This window comes from Eurypyga helias, unplaced genomic scaffold (assembly GCF_000690775.1).
Source record: "Eurypyga helias isolate BGI_N326 unplaced genomic scaffold, ASM69077v1 scaffold42143, whole genome shotgun sequence".
Lineage (NCBI taxonomy): Eukaryota > Metazoa > Chordata > Aves > Eurypygiformes > Eurypygidae > Eurypyga > Eurypyga helias.
Window position 1 is genome coordinate 1 of NW_010242591.1, and position 10,889 is coordinate 10,889.

Sequence of the window (10,889 nt, forward strand, 5' to 3'; positions counted from 1 at the left end):
CGGGCCCTCTCGGCGCCTACCGCTGGCGTCACGTAATTAACAGCTTCCGTGATTATAATACATTCTCCAGAAGCCTCTGGCAGTAGACAGAGCCTGTCTTCTAGGCTGGGGCTGCTGCCTCGGCCTTGCTTTGCGCTGCCGTGTGGCCCCACTTCACCTCACCACCTTCCACCTACGCCCTGCTCGCCTCACCTCGCCTCACCTCACCTCCCCGCCCTGGCACAAGGCAGCCGCTCCCCCCCCACAGCCCCTCTCAAGCCTCTTGGCCGAGGTGCCCTTCCCCTAGGCGGGGTGACCCCAGGTGCCCTGCGGTCCTCCTGCTGCTGACCTGGGCTCCCAGGCTCCGGCGCTGTGCTGCTCTTCCCTGCACCGTCTCCACGCCAGCGGTGCGGCCATGCCTTTCTGGTTCTGTGGGTCGGGTGAGGTGTTGGGCAGGCAAAGAGCATCCCCACCCAGCTGGTGGTGTGAACACCAACACCTTCCCGAAATTAAACGGAAAAAGAAAAAAAAGGTGTGTTTGCTTTGGAAACAACCTCAGATTGGTAAATTCCAAGAAGTTGCATGCACCTTTCTGGTTATCTGTTGCTGTGGTGACAATGGCAAAGGGGACGGCCAAGCGGCCTACACGCCAGTCACGCCTGGCCTCCAGAGAGCAGAGCTGCCAACACCAAGCAGCTGAACAAGCAGTGGTTTATCCTGGAGGCGCATGGGGAGGACGAGAGGCAGCAGCTGCGTGTTGCAGCAGGAACAGTTTTGCGTGGGGGTGCGGAACACCCTCCAAGGGAGAGCGGTTGTGCCGTCTCCAGCCCCGGAGGCTGCTCCGTTGTGGCTGGACGAGGTGTAGGTAACCTGGCCCAATGCTGGAGCTGTGCTTTAGCACGAGGTTGGAGTCCAGGAGGTCCCTTCCAGACATCGTTACTCTCTAGTTCTTTGCGTGAAGGGAAAGTTCATAGCAAGATGAGAATGGTTAGTGTATCGTAACTGGTGGTGGCTATAAGCCTCATTAGACTATTAATAAGCTACAGCAACTTCAGAAGCACAGTTACGAAGACAAATCATTTGGAAATGGAGAGGAAATTAATTAACATTGTTCCTCTCTTTAAAAAAAAAAAACAAACAAAACACAACAACAAGTAGCAGAAGAATTTGCCCTTCCAACTCAAGGGCAGCCTCTGACCTGAGGAAACCTCTGTGAGCTTGTGGTGGGAGACTGCTCCGAGTGGTTTAGTACTGTATTTAAATCTGCATTTTATCTCTTTCTGATTGCACCGGTGGCCATGGGTCAGCCTCAGGATTTGCTTGACCTAAGGAACGATTAGCAGGTTCAAAGCCATATAGTGCTGCTGTTAAAATGTATATATACATACGTAAAGGAAACCAGTGTGGTAATCAATGCTCTGCTTTTCTATGTAACGTCATATGGTCTGGAATATCCCTTTGGCGGGTTGGATCAGCTGTCCTGGCTGCGTCCCCTCCCAGCCTCTTGTGCACCCCCAGCCTCCTCACTGGCAGGGCAGTATGAGAAGCTGAAAAGTCCTTGACTTAGTGTAGGCACTGCTCAGCAACAACTAAAACCATCAGTGTGTTCTTAATATTATTCTCATCCTAGATCCAAAACACAGCACTATTCCAGCTACTAGGAAAAAATTAACTATCTATTAATAGATAATTCTATCTGGGTTGAAACCAGGACAAAGGGTTTTTTAACTTTCCAGTTTGCACACTTTTATCACTCGTTTTTCTTCCAGACACCTTATCAGGAGTGATTTGTTTGATAAATGACTTAAATATTTTTGTTCGTTAACCCTTCCTGTCCTATGTTCAAACCACATGCATTTTGGCTCTGCTTTTTTTAATGTTAAGGTCATCTATCTGCTCCCCCAGCGCTTGTTTTTATCACATGACAACTCTAAGTTGTATATAGCCTGTGTGTGCAATTTGCAAGGGATGATGCTCTGGGCTTTGTGTATTTATTGGGTTTTCTTTTGTGGTCAGTCTCCTCAGGACAGTTGCAAAGCCTATTTGCTATTAGTTGTGCCATCTTCTCGAATCTACAGTGACAGTGGGTGGCAGCTAGTGCTATCAAGTCCCCAAGGGCAGGGTGAGGTACCAGTTGAAAGAGGAGGATGGATGGGGTGTCAGTTGAAATAAAAAGCTGTTTGCTTTTGAAAGCTTCTCTCTTGCAGATGTTTTTTGTTAGCAAACTCTTACCCCGTTAAAACAATGCGTTTTGCTGGCATTACTTTTGTGGTTAAAACAGCAAGAGTGCTAAGAAATCAGCACTGCCATTGCATGGGGACTGCAGTGAGTGGTGACCCAGAGGGAATAAGGTATCTTGGACTGTTCCATAGGTGGTAGCAGCAGAGTCGGGAGGGCTGAGTGAGGGTGGCTTCATGGGGCAGAGGAATCACAGAATGGTTTGGGTTGGAAGGGACCGTAAAGATCATCCAGTTCCCCCCCCCCTGCCATGGGCAGGGACACCTTCCCCTAGACCAGGTTGCTCAAAGCCTCATCCAGCCTGGCCTTGGACACTTCCAGGGATGGGGCATCCACAACATCTCTGGGCAACCTGTTCCAGTGCCTCACCACCCTCTCCGTGAAGAATTTCTTCCTGACATCTAATCTAAACCTCCCCATTTTCAATTTAAACCCGTTACTGCTTGTCCTGTCACTACAGGCCCTTGTAAAAATTCCCCCCCTCCCCAGGTTCCTTGTAGGCCCTTCAGGTACTGGAAGGCTGCAATGAGGTCTCCCTGGAGCCTTCTCTTCTCCAGGCTGAACAAGCCCAACTCTCTCAGCCTTTCCCCAACTCTCTCAGCCTTTCCCCATAGCAGAGGTGCTCCAGCACCCACTGGGTGCATTTCAAGTGAGGCTCTAGGGCTCTCTGCTCCTGCCTTGTGTGGTCAACTGATACGTGACCCGTTGCCGGGCTCCCAGTCCTGACCGAGACACCAGACTCACTCCCTGGCCCCCAAGGATTCCAATACCTGCTCTGCATGCTTTGCTTTCTAAGTAGCAGAGGTTTTCTTTTCATGCTGGTCAAGATCATCTGGAAAAGAAAACACCTTTCAGTTGTTCCACTGCACACCATGCCACCGGACTGGCTTCTTCTTGCCACTTTACATTTCCCTGCAGACTGAGTTGAAATGGCACCCCCTGGACTCAGACCATGTGCGCCTTTCTGTTGCGGAATACTCACCTACAGTGAAGAGCTCGTGGATGCTGTATCGCCTCTAGCAGATTCATTAGTAGGGGACAGTCATTTTAAGGATGTGAGAAGGACCTTACAGCGGTATTTGTAGTCCTACTATAACATGGTTGAATTTTGGTGGGGCTGGAGGAGGTTGTTCATCTGGTTTTTGTGGAATCTGATTTCCACTTTGCAACATACGACATTTAAAATCATTGTATTTTGACAAGAATTTTGTGTTTACAACTGACACATATCCTACCCATAGTGATGGTGTGGAGCATATCGTTTTATCTTCTTTCCCTTACTGCCAGGAGTGAGTTGTGATTACACTGGTCATTCCTATGTAGTAGGTGGAAACGAATTTGAATTATTGGCCTGCCCATGTCGTGTGGAATCTGCTTGAATCTGTTGCTTAATTTGAATTTATAATTTATTTCAGACATTCTCTGTTGACAGTTGTGTGTGTTTTGAAGAGGTTACCCCACCACTCGAGAGAAAAGTGCTCCCTTCTGTTAGTGCAAGATTAAACCTTCGTAGTGGAATTCACCTTTTTAAGTGTGGAATAAGCAAACTTTCTGTCCTTGTGCAAACAAATTCCCAGTGTGTTGCAGTCATTTACAATGAATGATTATGACAGGAGGCTTGAATTCCTTTTGATTTATAAAACCTGAAAACTTGCATATTCCTTCACAGTGTGGGCCACATCTTAAACCAAATCCTGTCTTCAGTTGCTTACCTGTCTTATATGATCACAGGCCTCTTTTCCTGAAAACAGTGCCTGGGGAGAAGTGCAGCAAAAGTTTCAAGTGAAACAGTCGTGAAAATTGTAGTAATATTTTTCCGTATTGCCTTGGAGTCTGCTGGTGTGTGGGCAGCTCAGTGGCACTGACAAAGCAAATTATATGCTGATGGTGAATCTGAACATCTTTAGTACTAACTTATATGTTTTTGTTGTAATTTTCTTATTTGAGTCATCCATAAAACTTCACTGTAGTGAAAGTCCATGCCTGAGCCTTTCTGCAACAGTTGGCAGAGCTTTGGCCCTGGGTCCTTGATTTTTAGAATGAGGGGAAAGGTCCTAAAGAGCACAAAACTTTCCCTTGTTTGATCAAACTGGTGCTCACAAAGTGCTGACGCTGGTGTCTAGCAGGAAGGTAGATGAAACAGGTTAGAAACATATCGTGAACGTGAGTATCGAAATGTATTTTGTTTTGAATTTGTACTGGTAGGCATTGCAATCAGATGAGTAGTTTATTAAAGCATTTGATACTTTTAATTTCAAAAGAATTTTGAATGAGGAAACAAGTAAGGAACAGATGAAACATTGCACATTGAAGTCAGAGGGTTCCTCAGCTGGGTCTTCTGGGTTTGCTCTGTCGGTATTCTTTGTGGTCAGCATGTACGGTAACAAACGTGTTCCTAGGAACATACCCAGATGTCACAGAATATTTAAGTATTACAGTGATTTAATGAGATTTAGGTTCCAGTTCTACAATTTTCTTACGTCATAAATTATTTTGTAGGCAGGCATCTTTTCGATGCTTTCATAAAGGTTAGGCTTGTGTAAAGATAACTCCATAGACCGTACGTGTATGAACTCTTTCAACAGGTCCCTGGTATCAGAAATTTTGGGAGGCTTCTTTGAAAACAACTTCTGTCAGAAGGATGGCGTCATCTTCTCTACAGATCAGTGCGTTGCTGCTGGCTTTAGCAGGATTCACCATTTTACTTGTTACTACCATGTCAAACAGATGGAAAATTTCGGACACTGAGACAGTGCTAGTTCCTGCAGACTGGATTTCTGAAGGTCTTTGGATGGACTGTGCGGTGGTTGCTCTTGGGTCGATACAGTGCAAGAAATTTCTCTACATGTTGAGCTCAGACAGTAAGTGTGCATGGCCTATGTGTATAAAATCCAGGGATGTAATTTTATTCCTTCTTTCTGGACGCGTTAGCACAGGTGGATGGCATACACTGTGGTTGCCACAGGGGGTTTAGTGCGGGCAGGATTTGTCCTGTAGTACTTGCAGACAGGTTAAAGGGCCAGAGTGAAACCTGCCATTCAGCTCGGTAACTGCTGTGCCTTTATTGCCATCTGTGTTGTGTTGGCATAGAGGTATGGGTGACCTACACTGAGGTTTATTTTTATTGTTTTGGAAGAAAGAGTATCCTTTTCCTCAGCCCAGTTCTGAGGTATAAGCAGATCATTGGTGCCGGTGCTTGCTTGTGCATTGGTGTGAGACAGGACTTTGTTGATGTTCCAGAACTTGTTTGATACTTTGTGCTAAGCCTGTCTATTGGTTCTGGAATTTCTCAGAGGTGGCCAGCTTAAAACATGTCAGTCCGACTGGTGCGGATGTTTTCTGAGACAGACTGTGCTAGCAGGGTAGTTTATCCACTAATAGAAAGAGAAGAATCGTCTTTGTAGGGGCTGAAAATGATTTGTTTGGATTATTCTGGATTTTTAAAATATCTTTCTGTAAACACCTTTTTTATGGTAAAGGACTAGGAAGGACCAACATTTAAGTTCTTTCCTCAGAAAACCTAGAGTAGGAACAGTAACAGCATAGCCTTTGAAAACTGGTAGTTTGTTAAGCTTTCTGTTTTAAATGGAACTTTGCATTTATTCTTTACAACTTTCACTATTGTGCAGTCACTTTAGGAGTTACATCATGGAATCACTTCTTCAAGCCTTCACTGCTTTACAGATCCCCGATTACTGTCATTGCTGTTCGTCTGGGCTCTTTCCAGCTGATTTATTTCTGATCTGCAGTGATGAAAACTTGCAGATAGCTCACAGACTCTGAGCGCTTGCTTCTCTTGACACAGATGTAGACTCCATTGAAGTCAGAGCTGCCCAGCTGTGAAGCAGATCTCTCAAATGTGAGAGTCTCCAAGACTTCCTCTAGGTAGATACCAGGTTGCCTAAGTTTCATCTAGAAACTTAGGTATGATTTCTTGTAATTAGCGTGTTTAGATGGGGCTGACGATCCTTCAGTTGTTGTAGGTGGTAGCAAGGTGTTATGGATGCTTACTGTGGGGCAGCTCTGCCTTGCCTTGTACAGCAGGGAGAAACAGATGTTTCAGCCCTGTAACGAAGACACGCAGAGTCATTGTGAGACAGCCTCCTTTATTAAATGCAGTTTCATTACATCTAACATGGAGAGAAAATATTTCCCAGGAGCAGAAGGGTTCCTGGTGAACTGAAGAAGTCACCTCCCAGGGGTTCTCTTCCCTCCTTCCTCATAATTGGAAGAGAGGACCCCCCGGTTGGCAGGGCTCAGCGGATCATCTTCAGCTGTTCAAAGAACTGCGCGTCTTCTAAAATCAACTGATGGGCAGGATGTGGCTGCCTGCAGAGTAATTGCTGTCTGTCACAAAGCTGTTTCTCTTTCTACAGGGCTCAGTCAGCATTCCTGGGTCTTGAAACAAGCCTACAGAAGTGATCAAAAGGGTTCAGCTCAAGCTGATCAAGCATTTCAGGTGTTAATGTTTTCAGTAGTATTTTGCCAACTGTATTGGCTGATCTGATTTTTAAAAGTGCTATTTCTACATGTAAACCCTCGCTCAACCATATTACAAGCAAATATGCTCTGTTTTGAGAATATCAGAGACGTTAGGAACAATTTTTCTCTACGGTCACATATTGCTCTAGTCATATATGGTCGCACCTTGGCATGTCTGTATTAGCGTTTTACTTACATCAGGAGTACACTTCTGTAATGAATTTTCCAATTATTCCCATTTACCACAATTGGTTTACATTGTGGACTCTTGGAGTGTGCAAATTGGTTTCTTCATGGATGAAGCAAAGCAGGGAAATGTGCCCCAGGAACACACTTCCTGACTTCCCAACGTTGCTGGGTGTTCGGTTCACCCGACCAGGTTAGAGCAAGTCTGAAGGAAAACTCCCAAGTCACGGATGGTGGTGATGTGAAGCTCTCAGCACCAGCTCTTTCGCTCTGCTGCTGCAGAGCCTCCTGCAGAGCAGCGTTTGCTGTTGTGTCCACCACTTAACCAACCATAGCTTAGAAAATTCAGCAAAGAACAACCCTGTGTTCTTCAACACCACTGAAGAGTGATTTCCTTAAGGGAATGATCCAAATGCCTGGTGTTTTTCCTAAAACTTCCTAAATGTCATGCATACCAGGTCTGCAGTTTAATTGTTTCTGCTTACATGCATGCTTTATGATTGCCTGTTGAAACAGCTTTCTTAACCAGGAAGTGATATTTATTTTTTTATTATATTAGGTTTGTTTTTTTTTTCCCAGTCTTTGGCATCTGGGGACACTTGATTGACGTTCTCAGCTAAACTCAGCTTTGAAAGTGCTGTCAGCAGAAGTGATTGCTGAGGTCACCAGAGGAGCATCCGTGTATGGATAAGTTAATTTAAACCTCTTTGAAGGGCTTCTAATGAGACACAGATATTCCACCATACTGGTACAGTGTGCTCATTTCACTATGCCATCATTTTCAAATGGCAGCGACTCAGCAGAAGGAGGGGATTCTGTAAAAATCACCCGAGAAGATCCATTCTTACACACACCATCTAGTTTCTTTAAAAGATTGCAAGTACAGAGCTGCACAGGACCACAGTGGCTGTGCTGAGAGTCTGTTCTTCTTTAAATCAACGGCAAAGATCCTCTTGGCTGCCGAGGTAGCAAAAATGTCGTGGTGGCAGTGTAGTACCCTTGTCCAGCTGAACCTACCAACCTACAGCATCAGCTCAAAGTGACCAATGAAGCTGGAAAAAAAAACCCTAGATACCTGTTATGGGCAAGTTGTGACTCTCCCAAAGGCTAATCCTGCTGGCAGCCTTTAAAATGCCGTGAATCAGTTGCGTCATAGCAGGATTATTTTATGAAGAAACTCTGACTCCATTTCCTGGAGATAAGAGCAGGTTATCAATGCAAAAGATGGTTAACCCCATTTAAATACACAAGCAGTTTAAGGCATTAACATCAGTGAGTGATGTGAATTGAATCTATGATTTTGTCTAGTCAAGAGCAGAAGTAAGTAGACCAAGTCTGACATACCTCTAATTCGTCTAGAACAGATTTTTAAAAAGATATTCTGACAAACAGATGCACTCTGCTGATATGTATTATTTTTATTATTTTATATAGCTGTTGTCCATCATTTTATTCCTTTTGAGGTAGGTCGTCACACTTACATTTCATTTCCTTGAAATATACAATATCACAATTGTATTCCAGTGTAAGTGAGACTGTTTTTGAGACTGAACGTGTTTAACTATAGATCAATAAACTGTAAAATATTAATGGCTTAGCCTTCCCGAAAGAAGCTGGCAATACAGCTGCTATGGATTACTTATGACCATAACACCCCAAAAATGTGCTAAATTTTCTAGCAACAGAATAAAATTCCTGTTCTCTGGCTTTTTTATGCTTGAGTCATCAAGAAAATAACACAGTAAATCTTTTTGATTTGAGATCAATAATAAAATTGCAAACAGTTTTAATCTTCTGTAAGCCCTAACTGGCTTCAGAGGAGAGACAGATAAAATATTTGCCGATAGTATCACTCTTACAAAAATGTTTTGTAGGAATGCTGAGTGGGCTTTCTGAGCTGAAGCTAAGAATAGGCTTGTTTTGTTACTTCTTATTAGAAAAAGAATTAATATTGCCATTTTTTTAAAATGTTAGTATCTTTATCATGAACTGCTCCCACTTATTGTCATGCACTGTAAGCCTTATCTCTGGGGTTGAGCAAAGAGCAAAGGTAGCTTCATTTTGGAGTGAAACCAGAGATAAAACAGCAAGGAGGCTTCTGAAAGGCTTCACTTGATTGTAATCTAATTATAGGGATATTTAACTGTTACTACTCACAAGCATGTCTGCTGCGTTGGAAATCGTTGGTTTTCTTTTGTGCTTGGGTGGGTGGGCAATTATTGGAGCTACTTTGCCGAATAATTACTGGAAAGTCTCCAGTATACACGGCAGTGTGATCACAACGTCCACGTTGTATGAAAACCTGTGGAAGAGCTGTGCGGAAGACAGCACTGGAGTATCCAACTGTAGAGACTTTGACTCTATGCTTGCACTGCCTGGTATGTGACTTCGCGCAGCCTTGTTTATGTTGCTTAAAAATTTGTTGGGAAAAAGGTAGTAAGGCTTTTGTTTCGGTAATGTAGTAGTGCCGGCAAATAACTGGCCAAGAAGGACTCTGTGGGGTGAAGTAACCAAAATCATTTAAGCGGCGGAATGTGTCAAGCACATTAGGAAAGGTTATCAAATCAGGAAAATGGAGTTGCTTGATCAAGCATGTATTTTAATAGGCATTTTAAATCTGGTGTAATCTCTTCTCTAGCACCTTGTAAGAATTTGTATGAAATATTGTTTACCACAACTTACGGCAGTTCCATGTTTATTTGGAATTATTGTCTACGCCTTCTTTTGCAATACTTGATAGCCAGTGTACTGTAGCTGGAGTTTTTTCATACAATAGGTAAGAAATACTGTTTATAGCTAAGAAGGGGTTGTGGTTTTTGCGTGTTAAGACAGAAAATCATACATAATGCAAGAAATACAATGGGTATTATGCCTATCATGACATATTATAAGTACATGTTATACAATGAGTACATGTTGTGAATTAATATACTTGTCAGGACTTGTTAACTAATGTCTTGTTGGATGTGGTTCTAAATATCAGGAAATCTAGATCTGCTGGCTCCTCTACTCTGTATCATAGAATCATAGAATGATTCTGTATCAGTCTTCAGCAGGCTGGTGGATTGTTCTCAAATGCCCAACTAAGGCAATATTCTGTGGATAGTAAGCATGTTTGCAGAGAGTGAAGATAGTTTTTATTAACCTTGAATAATCCAGTATGTAGATATTTATTCCAGAATAAAAATGCCTGCCGCCTTTGTTGAATTTACACTGGGAGGTGGCTGAACTAAATAGGTGGCAGGATACTCCTGATCTGAAGAATGTGTAACATAGGATTAGTGAGAGTGAGGTATTAAATGCACTTTCTCTCTCAGCCTGAATACACTGATGCTGTTGACCAGATCGGACACTAGTGTGGCAATCCTCTGGAAGTGTCTAACTGCGTCCAGTATTTAGGGAACAGTCTGTTCTTTCCATCTGTCGGTGTTATCTAACAATTGGTTTCAAAATGCATGTGTGTATTAAGAACATAACCCTGCATAAACTCACTAGGCTCGGCAATAGCAGGAGCATGTCCGTCTGACATTATCCTCTGCAGAGTGCTTATGGGAGGGTGCATTTGGGTGCTGGTTTGAGTGTTGATCTGCCTGAGGGCAGGAAGGCTCTGCAGAGGGGTCTGCACAGGCTGAATTGGTGGGCTGAGGCCACTCTATGAGGTTCAGCAAGGCCAAGTGCTGGGTCCTGCACCTGGGCCACAACCACCTCCTGCACTGCTACAGGCATGGAGATGTGGGGCTGGAAAGCTGCCCAGCAGAAAAGGACCCGGGGGTGTTGCTCAGCAGCAGCTGAATATGAGCTGGCAGTGTGCTCAGGGGGCCAAGGCGGCCAACAGCATCCTGGCCTGTGTCAGGAACAGTGGCCAGCAGGACCAGGGCAGGGATCATCCCCCTGTGCTGGGCACTGGTGGGGCTGCACCTCAAATCCTGTGTTCTGTTCTGGGCCCCTCACTACGAGACAGACACTGAGGGGGTGGAGTGTGTCCAGAGAAGTGAACGGAGCTG

At 44.3% G+C, this 10,889-nt stretch overlaps 1 protein-coding gene across 1 annotated transcript; it reads left to right on the forward strand.

The window, feature by feature from the left end:
• Positions 1-9,046: 9,046 nt before the first annotated feature.
• Positions 9,047-9,263, forward strand: LOC104507757 (claudin-10-like; the record flags this gene model as incomplete). Its single annotated transcript, XM_010149133.1, has 1 exon — positions 9,047-9,263. A coding segment is annotated over exon 1 (217 nt), but the record flags the coding sequence as incomplete, so codon positions are not given.
• Positions 9,264-10,889: the final 1,626 nt, after the last annotated feature.